The 26291-nt window shown below is 36.6% G+C and overlaps 2 protein-coding genes across 19 annotated transcripts in view; one reads left to right on the top strand and one right to left on the bottom strand.

The window, feature by feature from the left end:
• Window positions 1-26291, bottom strand: part of Cask (calcium/calmodulin dependent serine protein kinase) — a 363381-nt gene that overhangs the window by 139294 nt on the left and 197796 nt on the right. For all 16 annotated transcript variants that reach the window (XM_074063735.1, XM_074063734.1, XM_074063740.1 and 13 more), the window contains exons 4-5: window positions 18612-18689; window positions 13458-13530 (exon numbers count right to left, since the gene is read on the bottom strand). In XM_074063735.1, coding sequence (XP_073919836.1) covers window positions 13458-13530; window positions 18612-18689 — 151 coding nt within the window. The remainder of the gene's footprint in view (window positions 1-13457; window positions 13531-18611; window positions 18690-26291) is intronic.
• On the top strand, window positions 290-6325 carry Gpr82 (G protein-coupled receptor 82). Of its 3 annotated transcripts, XM_074063754.1 has the most exons (4): window positions 290-607; window positions 1565-1693; window positions 3616-3686; window positions 3822-6325. In XM_074063754.1, the coding sequence occupies exon 4, from the start codon at window positions 3856-3858 to the stop codon at window positions 4858-4860; it is 1005 nt and encodes a 334-aa protein (XP_073919855.1). In that variant the 5' UTR covers window positions 290-607; window positions 1565-1693; window positions 3616-3686; window positions 3822-3855; the 3' UTR covers window positions 4861-6325. The 3 variants fall into 3 exon arrangements, with proteins under 3 accessions (XP_073919855.1, XP_020016838.1, XP_073919856.1); XM_020161249.2 differs by lacking the exon at window positions 290-607 and having other exon boundaries at window positions 1345-1693; XM_074063755.1 differs by lacking the exons at window positions 290-607; window positions 1565-1693 and having other exon boundaries at window positions 2598-3686.

Here is a 26291-nt window from a genome sequence, read left to right as displayed (position 1 = left end):
GGGTCCAATTTGACAAGACTTATACTTCCATAGGCACTCTTGCCCAATAAAGGATTGGCAATGGCTTTGACTCTTTGGTTTAATTATTGCTTAACATCTGTGGTAGCCCATTTCCAAGTTGGCTCCCAGGGGTCACCAGATATTTGTCCCTCCACACTGAATTGGGGCTGGCTCTGAGTGACAAACAGAATACTGCAGAAGTGACAGTGTTGACTTCAGAGGCTAGATCAAAAAAAGGCATGGCAGGCATGGCAGGCATGGACTTGTTCTCTTGAATTACTATCTCTGAGGGGAGCTGTGAGGATAGATGGCTATGTGACCTCGGGAAACTTACACCCTCAGCACCAAACTGTTCTAAGTAATTCCTTCCTTTTACTTTAGACATAGCTAAAGTAAAAATAAAAGAAATACTAGAAGCCAAATTACTCTGCTATCAATGGCTATGTAACCTTGGATGAGTCACCGTTCTTAATTAAATTATGGCAAGCATTGCAAAGACGCACAGCAGCAGAACAAGATCCAAGTACTTCAGGGAGTTCTCACTTCTGTTTTGGAGAGAAATGTTAGCAAACATCAGAGAGAATTTATGCAATTGACATGAAATAAGGTAAGTGCTGGGGTTATGGGAAATGACAAAGTACTTTTATTAATTTTAAATGAAGATTTACTGCTAACCAAAATATTCAGGCATGACGAAATTAGATTTTTGTTCTCTTCATCAGACCCCCCCACTGGTTTACCCAAGGAAGGGTACTGCTTGAGGCAAGTCTGGCTTCCCAGCTATAGCTTTTATTTAGTTAGTAGTTCACAGACCGACTAAACAATCTTATACATAAAATAGGTCTCACAATTCTTTCTAATGCAAATATTAATTGGATCTGAGGCGTATTTGCCACTTCCCAGGATCTCCTGAATCCATTATGAAGTGCTTCAAACAATGTACTCCACTGTCCCGAACAGAGCAGCCCAGGGCAATCCCAAGTAGAGTGAGTTAGTTTATTAGTAACCAAAGTGCAGTTTCTGTTTATAGTGAACTTCTCTGGGCCTCAGTTTCTTCAACCTTAAAATAAAGAGTCTCAGCTCACAAAGGACCTGTGAAATTGTAATCCAGTTCTGTGGTGTTTGATTCTAGAAAGCTGCTTAAGTGAGAAAACTTGAGTTTTATTTTCCTGTATGTATCCTTGATGAAGATGGGTTGTAAATAAGCCAGCCACAAATGATTTTACAGATAAGTTTACAGACAAATTTGTACCAGTATTTTATTGTGTTATTCTGCGTGGTTCCCTCTATTACTGTGTCCCAAGCCCTATGAAACTAACTAGCAATGGAGGACTGAACCTTTGAACTTCAGCCAATCATGCTAATAAAGCGAACTGAGGTGTAACTAGTTCAGGAAATAATCATAAGGAAGTACAATATATACATATATATATATATTGTCTAGTAACTTCCTCCCACTAGAGAAATAGAGAAATGAGGGTTTTTTGAAGAGGTAGTTGCTACACTTGCCATAACTATTGAATTTTTCCAATACTCTGCTTAATTTCCTTTTCCCCCACTGTAGATGGTATCACGCAAGAGTCTATTCACACCAAGGACACTGGAAGAGTGAAGAGCAGAGAATTGTCAGTCTGAAGTTTGCAGCAGCCCTACCCTGAACATTAGAACCTTAGGTGGTAAACTGCTCATCCAGGTAAGGGTGATCACTTATACACTTCTAGCTTAAAAGTTAACTCTGTAAAAATTCTAAAAGGACTAATCTGTTTAAGTGTTAGAAACTAACCATTAAGAAAGATGGTCAGTATATGAGCTATGCAGATAGTGAGTAGCTGTTAGACCTGTAGCACATTTTCCATTTGTCAAGTTACTAGAGTCACAATGTGTACATGAGTGACTCCTCAACACAGACCTTCTGCTGAGGGGAATGCAGACTTCGAGATATTTTCTGGAAAGCAATTCTGTAGCTGTAACATGTTCTTTTGATTTCTTAAATTTAATGGCATTTTCCAAATTTTAGAAGATAATTTTCTAGTAGCTTTAGACTCTACATTTATTATTAAAGGAGATGTATACAACAGACACAAATTTGAGAAGCTGAAGATGGTGAACTAGTTGTGGTTTGTTACCTTGAGATTTCTGCAGACACTCAACATCATCTGTCTCATAAAGCTGGCTTCTGTAGAAGTCCTTTATCACCCTTTTGTTCAGTAGTGTTTGTTATGGATACACAGAAGCCCCATTATCTCTGCTGTTTTTAGTATATTAACCATTATTCAGATAAGGCATGGACTACTGCTTTTCTTTAATATCATCACGAAGAGAAGATCCGTTCCTTATGCAAACTCAAAATCTACTTTGAGCAGATGAATTTTTCTTAAGAAATAAGCTGGCTCAGATCACTATTTGGCTGATTTTTAAATCAGGAGGACCATCTTCTAAATAAAAATTACAAATAAATAAATGAAATGATCAAGAGCCTCAGGATTTGAACCTAGAGACACTGCATGGCCCCTAAGTTTTTTTTAAGTCTTTGAGTGTATATTGTTTGGTTTAAAAATTATTTCAAAGTTATATATTTGGAAAAAAAATCCTTATTTCTATAAAAGTTGACTATAATTTAAAGTGATCCAAGATGCAGAAAATAATCTTGATTTGGGATTGGAAGACTTTGTACAGTAAAATTTGCATGCTTATCAAAAGAGAGAATGTAATTAAAAAAGATTGAGAAATCCTGCTGTAGATCATAAAAGAGTGGAGAATGTGGTGCTTGGAAAGGGATGAATGCAGACAAATGTGGTACATTCAGAATGGAAACTGTGATTCTTATTTGACTAGAAACTTTGTTATTTTCCCTTGAAAAAAATGTAAGGAAATAAGGAGAAAAATATGAACAAAAAGGAGTTTGTATGTGATTCTTCATCATTTCATGTATACTTCTGCAGTAAAGAAGACTTAAAAATAAAACATAAAAAAGCAAAACCAACACCTGCATTTATGCTGTGATGAAAACATCACATTCCCTAAACAAACAAACACACAGATCTCCCCAAAACTAGGTACTAAATTACACACGAGGACATGCTAGCCAACAAGCCTAACAGCTACAGTTTTGACACTCAATTTAAACTTTTTAATTGAAGTGTGAGAGTTTAGCACTAACTATTTGAAATCAGAAATTACTGATGCCTTTGGTAATGACCCTGGGATTTTGCTATGCTTTTGTTCTGTTCAGTTCAGGATCTTGTCTCAGTTTTTGTTCATGTGGAATTGGGTTTATTTCTGAACTATGTAAAAGTACTCTTCTAATAGTATTACAGAGAAATGTTTTAACCTACCAGTTAAAAGTCACCAGTTTGAAAATATTTACTTATAATTAATGCTTTAGTTAAAAATCAGTATTATCTTTCTATTAAGGTGGTCACAAAATATTTTTGTCACACTTTCTATTTGACCAGCATATGTTGTTTACAAGTGCCTTAATTTTTTAAAAATTACATTTCCAGGCAAAATCTATTGTCACACGTTCATTTACAATCTAAGGACCGTAAATTTCTTTAACATAAAAAATGATAAACCCCAGGCATCTAACTGTTTACATCAAATTTTGTTTTTTAGACAAAGGCATTACCCATCATAATAAGTACTTTCTTGCTTTTATTTCAACTGGACATTTGTGATTAGAAAAGGTAAGAAGCTATCTACACTTTCTCTTTCCATCCAATATATTTTGTTATAATTTTATTTCATTTAATGCTTTTTAAAATACTTAGCTTAAATACCATCCATAATTTTAATATTAAGTATCTGCAATTGTGTTCTAGATCCCCTGACAAAATTCAAGAAAATCTATCACAAATGAATAACAACTTGACATGCATTCAACCATCAGAGATCTCTTCCATGGCTTTACCAATCATTTACATTTTCCTTTGTATTGTTGGTCTCTTTGGAAACTCATTCTCTCAGTGGGTATTTTTAACAAAAATAGGTAAGAAAACATCAACGCACATCTACCTGGTACATCTTGTGACTGCAAATTTACTTGTGTGCAGCACCATGCCTTTCATGGGCATCTATTTCCTGAAAGGTTTCCAATGGAAGTATAAATCTCCACAGTGCATAGTGGTCAACTTTTTGGGAACTCTATCCATGCATGTAAGTATGTTTGTCAGCCTCTTAATTTTAAGCTGGATTGCCATAAGTCGCTATGCTACGTTAATGAAAAAGGATTCCATGCAAGAGACCACTTCCTGCTATGAGAAAATATTTTATGGCCATTTATTGAAAAAGTTTCGACAGCCCAACTTTGCTAGAAAACTGTGCATTTATATATGGGCGGTTGTACTGGGCATAATTTTTCCCATTATCCTATACTACTCAGTCGTAGAGGCTACAGGAGAGAACCTGTGCTACAATCAGAAGATGGAACTCGGAGCTGCACCCTCTCAGATTGCAGGTCTCATTGGAACCACATTTATTGGATTTTCATTTTTAGTAGTACTAACATCATACTACTCTTTTGTCAGCCATCTGAGAAAAGTAAGGACCTGTACGTCCATTACAGAGAAAGACTTGACTTACAGATCCGTGAAAAGACATCTTTTGGTAATCCAGATCCTACTAATAGTTTGCTTTCTTCCATACAGTATTTTTAAACCCATTTTTTATGCTCTGCACCAAACAAAGAACTGTCAGCAATTGAATTATTTAATAGAAACGAAAAACATCCTCACCTGTCTCGCTTCAGCTAGAAGTAGCACAGACCCCATTATATTTCTTCTATTAGACAAAACATTCAAGAAGACACTATATAATCTCCTTACTAAATCTAACTCACCACATATACAACCATATGGTTGACTTTGAATGGAAAACATCACAAAATAGAAAAGTGTTCATGTGACTCTATTAGGGACACTAAATGATCAACATGTCATAGCTTGATTGACAACAGGCACCAAGAAAACCTCTTCAGGTTTTTAAAATAAATAACGATACCCACAACATTCAATTTACAGGTAGCTCTATTTGTACTGAAAGTTGAGAATGGCAGAGACTTTCAGAGGCAAGTAAAGTATATTGAAAGGATCCCACAGCATATGAAGTCAACCAACCATTTTTTTGTTTAAATTCAACCATGGATCTTCTGTTCAAAACACAGCATTTCACAATTATAGAATGAAGAAGCAAATGGCTTAGGCTTGTCTACAGTAGTCAGAATACAAGGGTCCATCTACAGTTAGTGATTATTTTGTTGGTAACTTAAAAAAAACTTTAAAATGAGTGTAAGGAAAAAAATGGGTAAGAAATGTTCTTAAGAATTATCATAGCATGAATAATAGTGTAAAAATCCAAGGTTTTATAAACACATTATTTATTTGATATTATCTGGATCTTTTTACTAGGAGAGGCAATATTCATTGATTCCAGATATTACTGCAGATATTACTTATAAATATGCTTACATATTTGGATCAGACTTTGTCAAAATGAAAAGCTAATAATGCCATTGTATGACATCACCATCACATTTTGTGTATTTTTCTCAATTTCCAATATAATAACAGCACCTGCCATGTAGATATGTTCAATTAATTTTTGTGAAAGAAATGAACGAATGATAAAGCAGCATAATAACACTGTAGTTAAAAGACTGTTATGTGGATTTAGACTCCTTGGCTTTAGTCCTGGCTCCATCTCTTATTTAGCTGGACAATCTTGGGCAAATTACTTACCCTCTTTACATGTTAATTTCTTCATTTGTAGAACAGGAAATACTACCTAATTCATAGGCACTATTATTAAAGCAAATAAGGTCACAATTATTAGGAGCTATCACTTAAGTACCTATGTGTGCCAGGCACTTTGCTTATATGCTTTATACGGATTATTTTAATGATCACAACAATAAAATATGCTAATTTACTTATTGATGAAAAAATTGAAGTATATAGTTAAGTAAGATATACCAGTTTTATCCAATATCTAAGTAAATATCTTAAAAGTAAGCATTTCTTAATGGTCATTTCTTTCCTCCATGTAATCATGTCAGCAAGACAAATGATCGTGACTATATTCTGTATTATATACATTATAATTAAAAAGATAAAAATGAAAAAAAATGTGTTGTTTTCCCCAAAAGATCAGAAGCACTTTAGAGCTAATATCTATTTCTACTTCCATGATATTTGCATTTTCCTCCCAGATAACAACCAATCAGAAACAGCTGAATAAAACCAACCATTAATTTTAACATGCCACTTTGTTAGAAACTGCTTCAAGTCTCAATGTTTTTCTCCACATGGTAATTTCTCTGGTGCTCAAAAAGAAGTTTATTTGTTTATTTTTTGGTGATCCAGGAGTTTGAACACATTCTCGGCAGGTGCTCTACTGCTTGAGCCTCACCTCCAGCCCTTTTCCCTCTTATCGTTTATTTATATTTTTTGGTGGTACAGGGGTTTGAATTCAGGACCTCACATTTGCTAGGAAGGTACTCAGCCACTCCACCAGCTCACTCTGGTTATTTCTGAGACAGAGTCTCACTTTTTGCCAAGTCCAGCCTGGACTGTGATCCTCCTATTTTAGGCTTTCCATCACAGCTGACAGGTGCCCAGCTATTGGTTGAGATGGAGTCTTGTGAATTTTTTGCCCAGGCTGGCCTTGAGCCATGATCCTCCTGATCTCAGTGTCCCAAAGTAGATACTTTTAAGCCTTTAATCTCAAAAGCACATTTTGTTCCTGGATTACAGCTGTAGAAGCCATTCACTGTACAGAGTCCCTAAGAGCTATGTGTTCAAAATCACTAGAGGTTGTTCTGACACATTTGTGTAATTTTCATCAGAAGCAATACCAAAAAAGACCCCAGTAAATATTTATTCTTTTTATTTCAGTGCTTAATTGAGAGATGCAAATGTTCAGAGAAAAGTTTGAACACATTCTGGCTTCAAGTATTTATAGTGTATATCTATTCTTTTACAGTAATGATTAGATTTCTGGCTCAGTAATCTGTAGAGACAAAGGATGCCTGGGAACTCCAGGTGACCTCCCTGTGTGCTGGTTGTTTTTAACCAATGTAGAGTTTCCTTCTTTTTTTTGTTTGTTTAAGATAAACTGGCCTTGAATTTGCAATCCTCCTGCCTTGACCTTCTGAGAGCTGGGATTACATCACACCCAGAAAGTTTTCTAGGTTTAAAAATGGCAGGAAAAGAAGATGCACAATTTCTCTTGGAATTACTCATTCTGATAGAAAACTCCCACTTACACACTCCCTGTGTTGAACTATATTTTGAGCTCATCATCATCACGTTTATCTTTATACCATAGATGCTTTCCTAAACAGCTGATTGTAAACCATGTCGAATTTTTTGTGTAATATGAAAAACTGGCTATTTAGTGTTACAGTAAATATTTTACATATCACTTTCTAAATTTAATTGTACAGTTTGGATTTCAGAAAAGTGGTATTTTTAATGATGTGTCTGTATGAGTTGTAATCAATCACAAGTGAGGTTTCAGAAATCTCAAATTTTGACTTATGGGTCAATAAGGTAACATTTTAACTATAGAAAACAGAAATAACATATGTTTATTTCCCCTTTTATTGCTTCCACATACACACTCTCATTAAGGCAGCTTTGAAACTATTACTCAGGAACACAAACCATTAAGACCACAAGCAAAATTCAGGATAAACTACTCAACCTGAAAGTGAATCTGTCCTCCCTGAGTAGGAGAGGAGGATGGCCCATCTGCTTCTGATTTGGTAAGGACATGGCCTATTCCTGGCCTTGCAGTGTGTCAGGGTGGGGGTTGTTATGGGCAAGTGTGGGAAAGCAAGTGAAAGGAAAGCTTGCTGGCAAACCACAAAGGGAACACAGAGGGGATGCTGGTAATTCGCTGAGCATTTCAATCATGCAGCCTAAGGCTGGGGACTTCCCTCCAATGGTCCCCAAATTCCAATGGAATTGGTACCATTGCAAAAAGTGTCTACATGCTAGGAAGGTTTTGCACCTGACAGACAAACATATTGACTATAGGATACATGTCACCCCTGGCTTGGGAGAGAAGCAGTGAAAGGAACCACTTCTAATAAAGCAAAAGAAACATTCATCTTTTTCAAATAAAGAAATCTAGGAATTGATTTTCTTTTGCAGGGGCAGGATAAAAGAAAAGAAGCATAGCAGCTAGAAATGCAAGATAAATTGATGATCTTATAACTCATGAAATTTTTCCAAGGACAATTATGAAAAGTCTACATTCAAACCAAATGCACACATCACCTTCAATAACCTTATGAAAGTAACACCCGAGGACTAACCAGTGAGCTTCAAACAAAATAAATAAGTTTTCATTTTCATGAGAATTTAATATTTTTTCTACAACATGAGGGACTTTTGGGAGTTGTGGTAACAGATGTAAAAGAAACATTGATGACCGAGAGCAAGAGGAAGGAATACTTTAAGAAATCCACAATGTCATGGCAACAGTGTTCTGTGACGAACATGCATTTATATAAAGTCAGGCTCTCAGCAGGTGAAAGGAGAACTGAGACCAGAAGGGGAGCAAAGAGCAGCCAGGCATGTTGACACAGGCTGTGAGGAAAACCATTTAAAGGAAGCATATTCAGATACACTTGGGCAGGAGGCTTTTAGCTGGGTGTGTGTGCAACTGGGGTTCGCAAGGTTCTGAGAACTAAAAACTGAGCACCCAACCCTCCAAAGCCAGGCCCAGTTCAGAATAGAAAGTGACTGTGTGAGTAGCAAGCAGTGTGCATTCCAGAGGTGCTGTTGCACTTCAGTTATTGAAAGTGGACCTGAACAGGTGAGAGTGGCAGAAAGGCTTGAGGAAAGGTGAGTCCCTGCACACCCAGGTGAGGCCCCGTGAGGCTGCCTGCAGGCGTCAAGGGAGCCCAGAGAATTCCACAAACTCCCAGAGAATCCTGCCAGTGGAGGCAGACAAGGAGCCCGAAGTTGCATTTACTTTGACAACTGTGCTATTTCTTTCAATTACTTTGAATTTAGAGGAGAGAGGAAGAAAAGAGAAAAATCACTGAGACATAATGGACATTTTCACATCCTTTCGCAAGAAAAGGAAGAATTAAAGGGTAGAAGATGACAGGAAACCGCCCCTCCCCCCAGAAATTATATGCATGCTTTAATTAATGTCTGTAGGGAGGCAAAACATGACAAATTTAACATTCTATAATGACAGTTTTTGTGCCCCAATGACATTTGGCAATCTCTGGAGACATTTTTGGTTGTCATAACTGGAGGTGGGTGCTGTTGGCATCCAGTGGGTAGAGGCTAGGAGGCTGCTAAGCATGCTACAATACCCAGGACAGCCTCCCACACCAAAGTGTCTGGCCTCCAAGGCCACTAGTGTGGCTGTTCGTAGGCCCTTTATTATGATGACACATATCTCTGAATTTCAAACAATTATAGAACTACTTTTCCTGCAATTTCATGTGAGACTGGCTTTCCAATGCAAGCAGTTTCTACTACAGGTCATCAAATACTCAAATATAACCAACAATCCTCTTTAGACTAAACTATGATGATTTCAAAAGGAAATGCCCATCAAGTGGAGAAAAAAAATACTATTACTTAATATAACAGTGGGACCTTTGGGAAGTCTACTACTTTTGGATCAGGAAAGAGAGGGGGAAGGGGCAGGCAGGGAAGGAATATGAACACATTCTTGGCTAGATGAGACAGATAATTAATTTGAATTTTTCTAAGAGAAATGAAGTATTGCTCTGCTTGTTTATTTTCTTTACTAAATTTAAGGGACGCAAGCTCAGACAAAAACCTCAACTACAGAAACCAAAACCTACATACAAATTAAATCTACAGACTGACAAGTCACTGAATGAATGTATTTCTAAAAGCAAAAAAACCTGATAGGTGGCTTTAATGGCAAAAATTAACAAAACAAACCAAGTGAAATTTTAAACTGCTAGTTACGTGAAATGCACTTTTCTGAAGACTTTACAATGGTCACCATGAAGGAATACCCCTATAACAAATACCTGAATCAAACTAAGCTTACTTGAGTTACTGAAGCTATATTAGGAAATCTTGTTGACACAACCTTCCAAACATATCTGGAATCTAACTGCATTTTTCTTTTTAAACCAAATGTAATGCTAGCACTCTGGTCAGAGCCAGGCACAACTATCTCCTGTCTATTTAACTGTCCCTTTTGCTCATTTGGCCTCAGTCATACAAGCTTCCTTGCTGTTCTGGCCACTTGTGTTCCTGATTCAGCACCTTTGCACTGGCTGTTTTATCCTTTAACCTAGAAACACTCTTCCCTTAGATACCAGCTCAGCCGACTCCTCTTATAAGTTCTTGCTCAGATGTCATGTCATCTCCTCAATGTGGCCCGTTTTGACCACTCTATTTAAAACTGCAGTTTCTTCTCTTGCACTCCCTAGTCTTGGACCACTATTCTTGTTCCTGCCATTCCTTTCCCTTCTTCCCCCCCCCCGACCCCTTTTCTTTTTTCTTTTTCTGGGGGTACTGGGGTTTGAACTCAGGGCCTTGCACTTGCTAGGCAGGCACTCTACTACCTGAGTCATGTTCCTATCCCCCTTTCACCTTCCAACCTATCACCGTTTATTTCTTTCTGCTTATTGACTATTGTCTGTCTCCCTGCACTACAATGTCAGCTTCACAAGGGCCATGATTTTGTCTGTTTTGTTCAGTGATGTAGTTCCAATTCCTAGGTCAGTGCCCACACCACACTAGGCACTCAATAAATATCTTTTGGATAAATATCTTTTAAAAATACACCCAAATTTAACATTGCCAATTAACTAAATGTGAGTACTCCATTTACCCATGCAAAATGTATAGATTTCAGGTACTGAAAGTATGAAGAATATTAACATTAATGTGTGCCCTCTGTTGAGTCTCCCTGCCAACTACTTTTTCTGGTGGTTTCTTCTTACTAATTTGTAGTTTGAGAATTACTTCTCTCTTCCCTTCTTCAGCCAGTTTCTGGGTGCCTCTTCAAAATTACATGGCATGTACTGTAAAAATAATAAACTATTACTTCTACTAATAATCTAATACAAAACTTCTTTGGGGTTTTTGTGCACACTGTTCCTTCACTGTGAAATGCCAACTTGTCCTCATATAACTACCCATGATTCAAGACCAGGCTCTGACATGATCTCTTCCATGAAATCTCTCTGACTCTGTCTTTCAATAATATTTACCACCCTTTGCCTTGCGCAGTAATTATTTGTTTGCTTGGCTATAAAGATGGTCACCAACAAGTTCTTCCATCCTGTGTACATTTGCCACTCTTCCAATCAAAAGATGAATCTATTTTTCTTCCTCTTGAGCCTAGGTTAGCCTTATGATCTTTTCATAACTGACAAGACAAATCAAATGCAGAAGATGTGACATAGCAGTAGTTCTGGCCCGAGGCTTCAAGAGGCCCAGGCCTGGCAACTTCCATTTCTGCTGTTTTGTTGGAGTCCTGAGCCACCGTCCTGCTGGACATGGGGCCATGTGGAAAGAGCGAGAAGTCCTGAGTGAGAGATGATGAAGAGGGCCTAGACAGCTCCCCACAGTTCCAGTCCTCTCAACTGAGATGCCAGAAGACTGAGTGGAGTCTAGGTGGAAACTACCCATGCTGCCTCAGCCAACAGTCTGGGTAACAGAAGTGAGCAAATCATAGTAGTTGTTGTTTGAAGTTACTAAGTTTTGGTGTGTGTTGATCTGAAGTAGTAGATAACAGATATACTATGTAGTCTCCCTGCTCAGACCATAATACTTTTAGAGGTTCAAGCACAGTATTCTGCATGAAGTAGGGACTTAAATATTTATTGACTACATGAATTAGAAAGTGAATTAGGAGGTATAGTCAACAATAACTATTTTTGGATTTTATTTGGTTTGGGTTGTCATTATATCAAATACCAGGGCTAATCAAAAGTGGACTATCTTATTGAAAGTATTTCAGTGGAGTACAATGTCAATCACAATTTATTATATGATATTGATACAATTATCTTTCAAGAACAGAATTCATGCAAAATAAAATTGCCTCAAGCAAAACAGCTTTTAACACAATGCTATTATATAAACTGAAAATGTGTTTAACACATTTAAAAATTTCAAATTATCATTTTTCTTATATTTTACTCTGTGTATATTTACTTTCTTATATTTGTTAAATGCAAGGGAATCACACAGAATGCTATTATATTTGACAATTTTTCTTTTTTGTTTGTTTAAGATAGCTATACAGGTGTTTCACTGTGACATTTCCAGGTATATATCTATTATAAACTGAATTGGTTCATCCCCTCTATTTTTCTCCTTATATTTGACAATTTTTCCCTTTTATCTTTCTACAATTCTTATTTTCTTTGGATAGCTGAAGAATTTTTTTTTATAAAAGTGTTATGCATCCATTGGGTTGTTCAGTGTTGAGTTTTCATGATAGTATCAATTTTCTATTGTCACATTTGAAAAGACTGAACAAGATATTATGCAACTATTTTTACACTAATGTGTATTTTGTTCATTTCTCCAATGATTTTCATTTGTCATTATAACACTCTACTAGATGGTTTTGGAATTGCTCATACTTTCCATCGGATTTTAACTCCAAGACTTTCTGTTAAAATTTCTCAGTTGTAGAAATTTTAACTAAACTCTACCTATTTTTTTTTTTTTTTACCATTTAAAATACATTGCAAAGCCAGGACTTTAATAATATGCCTTGAAGGAAGGAACACCACATCTATGGATGCTGGGAGCTAGAGAGGCCAGGGACAGAATATCTGAGTGTGAAAAGTATTGCCAAAGGCCAGAGAGACTTCAGGGGCTCCCTAGTGGTTCTAGGCCTTGGAAGGGGTTGGGGATCAGGAGGAAGGCCCACTGCTTTCCTTTCCGGCCTGGCTCTTGACACTGGTAAAGAGCCAGGGACTGAGAGTTTTCTGAATAATGATCAGAATGACATTCTATGGTATAAACTGTATATAGCTATAATCATGATTTCATACTATGCTTAAAACAGTCTGCAAAGAAAGCAATGCTGGCTAGTCCACACTACCACAGTATGAAAAGAGAAGTGTATGATTCATCTTTACTATCCAAACCAAATTTTAATTTCCCCTTAATTAACTCAGCATAGGATACAGTTTAGTTTTTCTTATTGTTTTTCATTTTCTTCTCTCTCTCACACACGATGGCAAAAGAGGAATAATAAAATTTTACATTGCATGTTACCTTTAGTACAAATAAGGAAACTGAAATTATAAAGTGTATTTATTAAAAATTAATATAATGACTTCCCAAACATAAAGCAGTTTAATAAACTGTTACTTGCATGTAAATTAAGTTTAAGATGCTCTCTATAAGAATGTTTAAAAATTCTGATTAATATCATTATGTCGGTTTCTTTCATAAATATTAAAGTTAGTGATAAGAGTCACTTACCTTCACGTCCCTGTGAATTATGTTATTATCATGACAGTAGCGCAGAGCTTCTAGTATCTGTCTCATATAATGGCTGTAAAAACAAAAGAAATCTAAAACTGTAAAAAATTTTATTTATTAAAACTTTAATACTCAATGTATAACTCCCATCTTCATATTAGCTACCTATAGACATCTTTCATTTGAGCACACAAAGTGAAGCTTAATGAAAAAGTTGACACTTAGAAATTTATGAGCTTCTTAAAGAAATAGAATAGTCTACATTTTTCCAGCTAAGTCAAAAGAATTCCCATAGTTCATAGGCACAGTTGTTCTGTAGACTAATAATTCAAGCTTACCATATGGAAAAATCCTCTAATATCTTAGTTAATTCTATTTAGCTAAAATGGATTGCTATTCTGGAAACAGTGCTCAGAGTTAACCGAATAATTCTCACTAAAGGGGTGGAGGCTGTCATCTGCCAGCAGAGTGGCTCTCTGCTTGTTTCCATTCAGCTCTGAGGATAAACTATAGAAGAACCTCCTTATGTATACATTTTCTCTTTGGAGCCTAATTTGGTTTTAGTTGGGGACATCCTTAGAGAAAGCAGAGTTAGTTCTAGGCCTATGTCCTAGGAAGTCTGACATCTAACACAAAGCCAGCTGCAGAGGCTCCTTCACCGGATACATATGAAGAACAAAGGAGGGGCAAGCATTTTTTAAAAGTCATTAAGAAGTGGTAACAGGGTCAAGTAGCAACAGGATGTGACAAGAGTACAAATGTTCCTCAGTTCATGATATGGTTATATGTAGCTAAATCCATCTTATTATAAGTCAAAATATGCACCTAACCTATTGAACCTCATAGCTTAGCCTAGCCTGCCTTAAATGTGCTCAGAACACTTATTAGCCTACAGATGGGGAATGTGAGACAGTATCACAATGTATAATACTAGCCCAGGAAAAGATCAAAATAAAAAAGATAAAGTGCAGTTTCTACTGAATACTATTGCTTTTACACCAGCATGAAGACAAATGGCAAGTCAGTGAGCACCTGTACTCCATTCAGTACTGTAGAACTTCCTCCCCCTATGTCTAAATCCTTTCTATCTTCCTCCCAGTGTCTACTTCATCATCTTCTCTTTCTCTTCATTTTACTTCTTCCATTTCTTTCTCTTTTCTTGCCCTTATCACTTTTCCCCCTTCCCTTCCCAGCCAGCCACAATTGAGAAATGCAATTCTCAACATTTTTATTATATAGTATTTATTAAATTTTGTTTTGTTTTCAGATCTGATATTTTGGACACTAAAACAAAAACTAAATACTTAATAATAGTACTCACAAATGACCTTGTAGCTGTATTTATGACTTAAGACAAAAACAAAAACCTCTGTACTACTGCTTTATAATTAAAAGACATTTCCATCCATCAAGGTCTTTCTTTGGCATGCTATTATTTAACCAAGCTCATATGAATGCCCCTCAAATAAGCATATGCATTATTTTGTATATTACAATGGAGTAGAATGTTCTATTTAAAAAGATGAAAGGCAAGAGAGAAAAATTCCCCCAAATCCAAACCAAACCCAGACTTTGTCCATACTTACCATTGTCTCCTCACAACTGGGCTCTAAGCGAGCTCATGCAGTCTAAGAACTAAGGTTATGATGTTCAATTTTTTTTACTTTGCAAATGCACACATAAGGGGTTTGTCTAGGACACTGCAGCCTATAATAAAGTTTTGTTTAAGTTGGGGCACTTAACTTATTGTCGTGGCCCTTTAGCGGTTTAAGCCAGGCTTTGGAGAACCTATGAGCACCCCCCCACCCCAAAATGGCTAAGAGACAACAAAACAAAAGTCAAAGAAGAGTATTTTAAAATATGAATATCAGAGCACTCCATTATTTGACCCAAGTATACATACTTGGCAGAATCTCTGTGGTATGTGAGGAGACAGGTGAGTTAGTTTTTCTCCACAAATTATAACAGATCTGATCTTTCTCCACCCTCCTAGTCACGAACCTTGGAAATTGTGCATATCACACATTTATTCTGCAAGCAGAGTAAAATAAGATCCAAAATCTGTCTGCACATTCTAGAGAGTTGCTGACTAAACTTTTAACCAAAAAGCTTTATTTCATGATGCATGAAAGCCCATGCTTTCAGAGAGTCAGCAACACATATATAAGTTTGTCTCCATCTTCCTTAAGGATCAGGAAAGAGCTGGCCAGCAATGCATTTATTTATTTCCTCTGGAAGGAGGCATTTTGGGGGTGGAGGTCGTGAAAGAAAAGAAGAGACGTGACTCAGCCTATTCTCCTTGTCAACTCCGGGTAAAAAAGTTGAAATGCCATTTGCTGAGTAGAAGAGACCTTATCTCTGAAATGACCTTAATAGAATGTGTTGAAGATTATGGTAAATAGAACGTGGTATCTTTGAGGCATTGATGGTTTCCTGGACGCTGCAAGCTATCCAATTCTCTTGAGTATAAAATGGAGATGTTTCATGTTTGAAATGCTCTCGTGTGTGTGTGTGTGTGTGTGTGTGTGTGTGTGTGTGTGTGTGTGTCTGCGCATGTGTGTATGTAATCCCACAAGCCTCAGGTAGAGAACTGATTCTGGGCCAGAGGTGCATTGCTGATGTGGGAAGAAATAATGTAGGGAGCTGCACTTGATAGCTCAGGCCTCTCTCTGCTTCAGCTGAGCCTTTTGATTGCCTGTATCCTTGAAATTATTTAGTAAAGCTTGGTATTAGGTAGAGATCTCACAGATTTGTAAGAGTTTGATTTGATAATCTCATTTGTATGTTAGCTCACTCTACAACTCATTACCCCTGAAAGGAGAGGGGTAATCACTAATTGGGCTATACTAAGCTTTGAACACATTTTTTATTTTATGCCATGCTTTGCTGCTCCTCTTGAAACTCAGCCAGTTGGAGAAAAACAACATTATCAATTTGATTACTTGGTGTCTCCAAGTCTTCTTGCAGTTGGTCTCACTAGAATACTGATATAAGCTGAATTTCCTAACAATGAACCAGAGAAGCAGAAAGGAGAAAGGAAAGTTAGAAGTCATCTGGCCAAATACTATATCCTAAAGGAAAAATCTATGTGCTCTTGTTATGTAGTCATTGATCTTCTGCAACAGAGAACACACCTGATAATCCTATGTGAGCCCTCCCCATGCCTTTTTCATTGTTAGGAGGAAGAGTCTTTAATAAATTGTGTCCAAATCTCTCTCGGGCAATGTCACTTTTTTGGTTCCAAGTCTGCATTCTGGAGAGTTCTTTTCACAAAATCATCATTTTTTAACAGCAAATACAAGTGGATTTAAAAATCAACAGGCTTGATGTATAAACACATACCTTTCCTACACATTTCAGAATTGGGGAAGATCAGAAGTCATGTCACTGGATGATATCACCTCTACATGCTACCATCCCTCCTAACTCTATACCCAGCACAAAGGCAGAGGCAGGCTCTAAGTTAAGGGATGGCTAAGAAAAGTTAAGAAACGGTGACTGGAGAACAGAGTGAAGGTAACACTGGTTTAACATCAGCTCTTCCAGCATATATGCCAGTGTTATGGTGCTTCCAAAAGGAAAAAAATTCCTCCATTGAGGAAAATATTTTAAAAGAATAAAAATTCTAAACTTTTTGTTTTCCTTATTTTATGCTGCCCTTGAAAAATGGCAATATGGACAAGTATGAAAAGCAAGTTGTCTCGAATTCTGTAAAAATAAATACAATGATATACAAAAGTCTGAGCTGCATTAAGTTGGATACAGTGGTTTAGAACGATGCCACAAGAAAAATCAAGATAGCATTAACTATTTTTGTTATTAGAGAATCCTTTTTACTTTTGAAGCACAAGAAATAACATAAATTTAAAAAGCTGTGATAAAAACTCAACAATAGAAAATTGGGGCTTAAAAAATCTAGAATGTGCTTTAGCGAGCATGACACAAAAGAAAAAGGGGTATTTAACTTCAGTTCTGCCATATTTCAGGAATATAAAGTAGTAATTACGGTTAACGTACATAAACTTCCACTAGCTTCTTCTCTTCAGCCCCAGTAGTACAAAAAAGCAGTTACTCTACATTGAGCATATTCTTTATTTTGTGCCATACCCATGGTAAACCCCATCCCTGAGACTCCTTGGTAAGGAGAAGTCAGGAAAAAGAATCTGAAGATAGTCAAGCCATGTGGGGCTCAAAGTAGTATTGAGATAGTCTCTAAGTTGTTTCTAGCTATGTTTTTCTATGATGCTGTAGCTATAAAAGGAATGATTGGAGGGAGGAAGTTGTAATCATTTAATGTAATTGCTTCTTAGATGATAAAAAGTTTTAATAAATCCTAATAGGTTTGTGGGTTTGAACCCTTCAACATATTATGGCTGGTGACTGAGGAGGGATGCTGTATGCCATGTATTAAAAAGGAAACCCACTGGAGTATAATTATGATATGATTGAATGGAAGCAAGGCAGAAAGCTGCATTGCTCTAAACATACAAGCCAGAGGCTCACTACGTGCATGGCTCTTAAGATTTTTCATATTTACTTCTTCTTCTTTTTTTTTTTTTGAGTCATTAGGTCTTTGTAACAACACTTCTACTTAGAATAATGGCTACCCTTTGGTTGGGAGACCACACACTGGCCTGAAGCAAATTCATTCAGCAGAAAAATGGTACTTTTATTGTTGTTTCTATTACTGTTCTGTGCTTTTCTTTAGACTAACTGGTCACATAATAATTTAATGTAACTAAAAAGCAAAATGAAGAACTAATGGTATATCTGTCAAAAACCAAACATCAAACAAAAACCCCAAGTTTAATTCTACATGCTTCCTGACCTATCAAGTCCCTCTTTGTATAAGACATCAGAAATGGGAAAGATAGAAGTACTGGTGTGAAAATGTGAGTTCATGTTAGTAGATACACTCATTGCTTGGCATTTTACATTTCTAGTCACTATCTGGTTCCACTATGTACACTGAAATAGCTATGCTCCTTGCAGTAAACAGCAGCACTGTGCTCAGGATCAGAAAGAAGAGCAGAATACTTCATGGGATTTCTTGTCACTTCTTTCTTTTACTTCCACTTTACTTCTGGGGATTAGATTCAGAGAATTCTAGTTCTTTGATTCTAATTCACAATTCTAATTCTGGGGATTACATACCTGGCTACAGCTTCACTGTATACAAAACCAGCATCAGCTCGCTTTACGATTTCAAAACACAGATCCGCTCCATCCATACTGCAGAGAAATGTGAAAAAGAATATAAGAGGAAATTCCAAGATGATGACATTGAAAATGAATATATCATCACTAAGTTATTAGGTGACTGACTGTTAATGGTTGTAAGTTATTTAAACCCCTTTTCAATGACAAGCAGACATAAATTACATAGGACATCTTAACCATCTTACCATTGAAAATCTACAGGAAGAACTGGGGGCATAGCTCAGGTGATAGAGCGCCTGTCTAGCAAGTATGAGGCCCTGAGTTCAAACCCCAGTACACCAAAAACCAACCAAACAAATAAACAAAAAACTACAAGAAAAGAAACCCTCAGGAAGAATAGGCCAATGAGAGTATCAAACACCACGAGGTACAGAATAGTAACTATAAACTTTCTTTAGGTTATTGAAATAAGGTATCTGGGAAAGGAACAATGCTGGAGGTTGTGGGCATATTTTGGAGTCAAATTCCAAAATTGTATTTAGTCACATAACGTAGTATTTTAAGATTACAAGGAGGGCTGGAGGCATGGCAGCAAGAGTGCTTGCCTGGCATGCATGAGACCCTGGGTTCAAACCCCAGTACTGTACAAAAAAAAAAAAAAGAATACAAGGACTTTAAAGCATTTTGCTGTAGTTATCACCACTAGATGGGAAATTCAAATTATATGCTGTGAAATGAAAAAATAACAAGCTGATTTATAAGTTACTTTTGCTTATCTTCCATTATTGCTGCAAATATATTCTAATACATTGATGTATTGGTCACACAGTGTTAATATTTGGACCTAAACTTACATTAGCTCTCTATTTCTCACCAGATAGGTAAGATTTCTTGTAGTCTTGCCTCTTCTACCTATCCTAATGACACTTCTAGAAAATCACGCTCTTTAGGTGGACTGGTCTTATTACCACTTCCTGAACATACCATTTTCGTTTCTCTTTTTTTTGCTACATGCTTCTGCATATACTGCTCTTCATATACCATCTGCCTTCCTTCAAGTTTCCATTCTATTTCCATCTTCCCAGGAAGCTCCCTTAATGATTACCAGTCACAATAAGGTCATCTTTTGTTTTCATATTTTAACAACCTAGCCTGTAACATAATTTTTAGCATTTATGTAATATAAACACACAATGAACACATGTATATAAAAATATATGCAAGATCATTACTTATATTAATGAAATCATTCAAATATTAATAGCTAACATTTCATGATTCTTTAAGCTCAGTCTTCAATATACCTGCTACAGGTAATATACTGAGGAATTAGAAACTTCTAGAAGGGAAAGTAAAGGAACTAACATACTTAGTATTCGTCAGGTCTCATAGGAAGCACTCCATGTTATAGCTCCCTTTGTTCATACTTACAACTACAACTACCTCATGAGGACAGCATCATTCTAATTCTTATTTTTTTCTTGTGGTGTTGAGGATGGAATATAGGACCTCAAGCATGCTAGGTAAGCACTCTAACACTGAGCTCCATCTCCAGTCCAGCATCATTCTAATTCTCAAATAATTTGTCTAAGTTATTGGACAAAGACGTGACAGGGACAGGACTCAAATCTCTGTCTAGCTCTGTCCAGTGCTTTTCCCATAGAGTACAGCTGCACCTAATGGTGGGCCAGGAGCAAATGCACATCTTCAAGCCCTATAACTATTCAACAAGAGTGTAATGTCCTAAAGAAAAAGTAGAGCTTATACTTTTAACATGCCCCCACCAAATACCCCAGAAGACTGAACACATAGTAGACATTTAATGAAGAGTTGATTATATTATTTGGATCTTAGTGTAGTTTTATGCAAATGAAAATGTTCACATTTATATAAGACTTTACAAATTGCATCTAGTTTCCATTTCACACTTAATGGACCTTTTCCAATGCTACATAGGATTCTTCTCAAAAATGTTTATGACAGCAGCACCCATGTTCCCTCATCAGAAATCAATCCTGGATGAGTATGATTATGTATCTTTGTGAACAACTCTGAACATGAGTATTACTGTAAAATTTCTACAAGTAGGAGGTGTGAGGTCAAAGGCATACACAGTAATACTTTTGATATGCATACTGCCAGAAACATTTTAACAATTCATATTGTTACAACTGAGCATGATTGTGTCCTTTGCTCTACTTTACCCCCCCCAAGAGTGACAATTCTTTTCCATCTTTGCCAATCAGATGTGTGTGCATGGGGTGGGGGGAGTCACTCATGATTTGTTTTAACTTACATTTCTATGATTACTACAGAAGCTGAACAGTTTTCATTTCTTTCTATTGTGGAGAGAAAACATGCTGTTTTAAAACCTGGCTATAGTTTTTAAGCAGGTTAGTTCATCTATGTGGACTAAAAAACATCTGATAGTGAAGGAATTCTTTTTGTTTAGGTATTTTCTTTTTAATTGGGAAATGTGAGGGTAAACACTGTTCAACTTAGATGAACAAGGAGTTGGGCAAAGGAGAGAGCCAAGGTGATTGCATAAGAAAGCAGTAAGAATCCGGGAGCTGACCTGAGGGTAAAGGAAGATTTTTTTTTGGAGGGTCTTAGACAGGAAGAGGGAAAAAAGGAGATGGGGCTGGGGGTGGGGAAGTGGCAAAGCAGTGAGAAGCCAAAGCCTAAGGAGAGAACCAGTCTGGTAAATAACTGTAAAGTACTTACTACCAATACTTCAATTGCCAGCAATGACAAATCTATTTCTTTCTGGTCCTATCTGAAATACTACTACTTGAGATGACAATCTCTTCACGTGCACATATATATACAGGGTAATTTTAAGTTTCTGTTCACTTTCACTGACTTGTCTATTCTTGCATCTAACATCCTATCATTTTATTTTTTATTATTGTTGTGCTGGGGATACATTGTGACATTTACAAAAGTTCTTACAATATGTCATAGTTGAATTCACCCCCTCCACCATTCTTTTATAGCATCATATCATTTTAAATACTGTAATCATATGTTATAGTATTTGGCAAAATAAATCTCATTTCCTAATCCTTTACTTATGAGTTTTTCTCCCAGTTAAATATTAAAATTATTTTGTTAGACTCAATATTTTTATATTTTGGATCAGATAGAATTATATTAACTCCTAGGAATGAAGATTTTTTTCTAATGCTTTCACCCATGAACATGATATATCTCTCCATTTCTTTTCATATATTTCAGTTAGAGTTTTAAGGTTCTCTTTACATTGGTTCCAAATATTGATGAGGTTTTTTTCCCCCTAGGTTTTATATATATATAAACTCAGGGCCTTATATATGCTAGGCAAGCATTCTACCACTGAGCTACCAGCCCTGACATTTTCTATTTTAGTTGCTATTATAAATGGAATGTTTTGGCCATTATATATATTTTTAATTCAATGGTTCATAACCAGCAGCACCAAATAAAATTGCCTGTGTAACTTTTGAAATATGCAGGCCTGTTCTATGAAGGATTATTCTGAAAGAAGTCATCCCTATGAAAGCACTTTTTTATTATTAAAGCTATCTGATCAGTTATTTATAACTGATATTAAAGTAAAAGAAGCAACCTATGAATTTTCAATTTCATGAGATACAAACATACAAACCAAAAATAATGTTATTTATGCAAATTTTATTCATCACAGATGTTGAATATATATATATGGTCATAACACACAATTCTAATATAATAACCTTGAACCTTTTGAACAAAATTGATGATTCAATTCTTTGATAAACATTATTTGGTGATGTAATAATTCTAAAAAGAGTAAGTCTTCTTTTATTCCTTTTCTCTTTGGCTTCCCATTTGGAGTGTTCATAGGGCTGTCATGAATCTTCAAAAAGCATGCTCTGAATTCCCCCAGTTGTCTCCATTCTGAAGGAATGAACTGAAATGGAGAAGAAACCCTTGTACGGAAGAGTATGGGGAGGGCTTCTGTACTATATATAGAGAAATCATGGGAGGTTTACTCCAAATTGTGAAAGTGGTACAATTATATATGAATTTAACTGCTCCTCCCTTTCTTCCATCGGAATTAAAAAATATGTATTATTTAGGTAATTAAGAAAATTGCCTAAAACCAAGATACCAGACAAACAAAATAGATCATAGGTCTAATAGTACAAGGTATGACTGATATATGTTGAAGGGAATCAGAATACACCACCCAAATATGCCACTTTGGCATAAAGATTATTTTGAGCAGAAAGCACAAAATCAAATGCTATGATTTTCCAGCAATGTCAAATTGCAATAACAGCTTCTAAATGTTTATTCCCAATTTCTGTACCTATATCATAGCAGACGGGTAACAGATGGTCGGTCGATTGGTACTTGTCTGTAAACTATTCTCTGAGGAACAGTGCTATAAAGGACAGACCAAACCTAGATTTCTCTGATCAGCATTTTCTCTGAAGATGACAAAAACAACTACAAAAAAAGGATGACATCAGAAAAAATGTTTTAAATCCTCAAAGAATTAACAGTACAGTGAGTAGAAAACAGGGAAAGGATTAGAGCTCAAAGAGGTGAGCAAGACAACATAGAAAAATCATTAGCATTTCTATATACTAACAATGAGCAAACTGAAAAAGAATGTATGAAAACAATTCCATTTACAATAGCCTCAAAAAAAATCAAATACCTAGGTGTAAACCTAACAAAAGATGTGAAAGACCTCTACAAGGAAAACTATACACTTCTGAAGAAAGAGATTGAGGAAGACTATAGAAAGTGGAGAGATCTCCCATGCTCATGGATTGGTAGAATCAACATAGTAAAAATGTCGATACTCCCAAAAGTAATCTACATGTTTAATGCAATTCCCATCAAAATTCCAATGACATTCATTAAAGAGATTGAAAAATCTGCTGTGAAATTTATATGGAAACACAAGAGGCCACGAATAGCCAAGGCAATACTCAGTCAAAAGAACAATGCAGGAGGTATCACAATACCTGACTTCAAACTATATTACAAGGCAATAACAATAAAAATAGCATGGTACTGGCACAAAAACAGACATGAAGACCAGTGGAACAGAATAGAGGATCCAGATATGAAGCCACACAACCATAACCAACTTATCTTTGACAAAGGAGCTAAAAATATACGATGGAGAAATAGCAGCCTCTTCAACAAAAACTGCTGGGAAAACTGGTTAGCAGTCTGCAAAAAACTGAAACTAGATCCATGTATATCACCCTATACCAAGATTAACTCAAAATGGATCAAGGATCTTAATATCAGACCCCAAACTCTTAAGTTGATACAGGAAAGAGTAAGAAATACTCTGGAGTTAGTAGGTATAGGTAAGAACTTTCTCAATGAAACCCCAGCAGCACAGCAACTAAGAGATAGCATAGATAAATGGGACCTCATAAAACTAAAAAGCTTCTGTTCATCAAAAGAAATGGTCTCTAAACTGAAGAGAACACCCACAGAGTGGGAGAAAATATTTTCCAGCTACCCATCAGACAAAGGACTGATAACCAGAATATATAGGGAAGTTAAAAAACTAAATTCTCCCAAAACTAATGAACCAATAAAGAAATGGGCACGTGAACTAAACAGAATTTTCTCAAAAGAAGAAATTCAAATGGCCAGAAAACACATGAAAAAATGCTCACCATCTCTAGCAATAAAGGAAATGCAAATTAAAACCACGCTAAGATTCCACCTCACCCCTGTTAGAATAGCCATCATCAGCAACACCACCAACAATAGGTGTTGGCGAGGATGCGGGGAAAAAGGAACCCTCTTACACTGTTGGTGGGAATGTAGACTAGTACAACCACTCTGGAAAAAAATTTGGAGGCTACTTTAAGTAGCCATGGATCTACCATTTGATCCAGTAATACCACTCTTGGGGATATACCCAAAAGACTGTGACACAGGTTACTCCAGAGGCACCTGCACACCCATGTTTATTGCGGCTCTATTCACAATAGCCAAGTTATGGAAACAGCCAAGATGCCCCACCACTGACGAATGGATTAAGAAAATGTGGTATCTATACACAATGGAATTCTATGCAGCCATGAAGAAGAACGAAATGTTATCATTCGCTGGTAAATGGATGGAATTGGAGAACATCATTCTGAGTGAGGTTAGCCTGGCCCAAAAGACCAAAAATCGTATGTTCTCCCTCATATGTGGACATTAGATCAAGGGCAAACACAACAAGGGGATTGGACTATGAGCACATGATAAAAGCGAGAGCACACAAGTAAGGGGTGAGGATAGGTAAGACACCTAAAAAACTAGCTAGCATTTGTTGCCCTTAACGCAGAGAAACTAAAGCAGATAACCTAAAAGCAACTGAGGCCAATAGGAAAAGGGGAACAGGTACTAGAGAAAAGGTTAGATCAAAAAGAATTAACCTAGAAGGTAACACCCCCACACAGGAAATCAATGTGAGTCAATGCCCTGTATAGCTATCCTTATCTCAACCAGCAAAAACCCTTGTTCCTTCCTATTATTGCTTATACTCTCTCTACAACAAAATTAGAAGTTAGGACAAAATAGTTTCTGCTGGGTATTGGCGGGGGAGAGGGAGGGGGCGGAGTGGGTGGTAAGGGAGGGGGTGGGGGCAGGGGGGAGAAATGAACCAAGCCTTGTATGCACATATGAATAATAAAGGAAAAATGAAAAAAAAAAAAAGAGGTGAGCAAGAGCTGTCCACCTTGGGGGTAAAGAGTGGGCTATGGAAAGGAGGCAGCCAAGGGGGCACTTCTGAGGAACTGTGAAGAGTGGTGGAGTCCAGTCACTTTTGCATTAGGGTGATCTAAGAAGAGAGACAGTTAGCTATTCTTCTAGCAGGCCTCTGAAGACAAACCCTGCCAAAGGTTAAGGTCCTGATGAAACTCTGCCTGTTAGGCCCACGGAGTTGCATTTCGAAGACTGGGATAGAGAATATATTCAGGTATGACATGTTGGTAGCAGAGAAAACCCCCAAATGGAGATAAAGGAGAGCCTAAAAACTTCAGCAAGAAACAAGCACTCAGGGTGTGTTTCTTAACCACAATGTAGTTATGTTAGAAATTAACAAAATAAACAATCCCCAAAAGTGTGGAAATTGAGAAATGCATTTTAAATAACTTTAATTAAGGGAGAAATTATAATGAAAATTGGGAAATATTTCTAGCAATAGTAATAAGAACAGTATACATCAAATTTGTGCCACTACATGTCAAGACTGGGGTGTTGCTATTAATTGTCCTACAAATATAGAAAAGGTTGAAAGGAGTTGAGGCACAGTTCTAGTCTTCCAGTCTGAGAAGATGGCAATCCATGTTACCACCCCCTACCCTCAACAGAACTTGGCCTTGGAGAAAGTTTTGAATTCGGAAATCCACTATTTGTGAGAAGGTACATCAACACAACCTCTTTAAAGGGCAATTTTATAGTGCTCAACAAATGCCTTAAAATATACATGTTCTTTGATCCATGTTATCATGCCAAGAGAAATAATTAGGGACATTTCCTAGTTTCAGTAATGAGGTTTTATCATAGTTATTTATAACAGGGAGAAGTTGAAACAACCTCAAGTCCCAATAAGAAAAGAATAGTTAAACAAATTGTGGTAAGTTCAGAGTGGAATATTGTTCTGCCATTACAATGATGTTATAG

Source organism: Castor canadensis, chromosome X (assembly GCF_047511655.1).
Source record: "Castor canadensis chromosome X, mCasCan1.hap1v2, whole genome shotgun sequence".
Taxonomy (NCBI): Eukaryota; Metazoa; Chordata; class Mammalia; order Rodentia; family Castoridae; genus Castor; species Castor canadensis.
The sequence above is the reverse complement of the archived record's forward strand: the minus strand, read 5'-3'. Positions and strand labels throughout refer to the sequence as shown.

Bases quoted from the DNA above. Each gene is read 5' to 3' on its own strand.
- Gpr82 (XM_074063754.1), top strand. From the start codon at position 3,856: ATGAATAACAACTTGACATGCATTCAACCATCAGAGATCTCTTCCATG.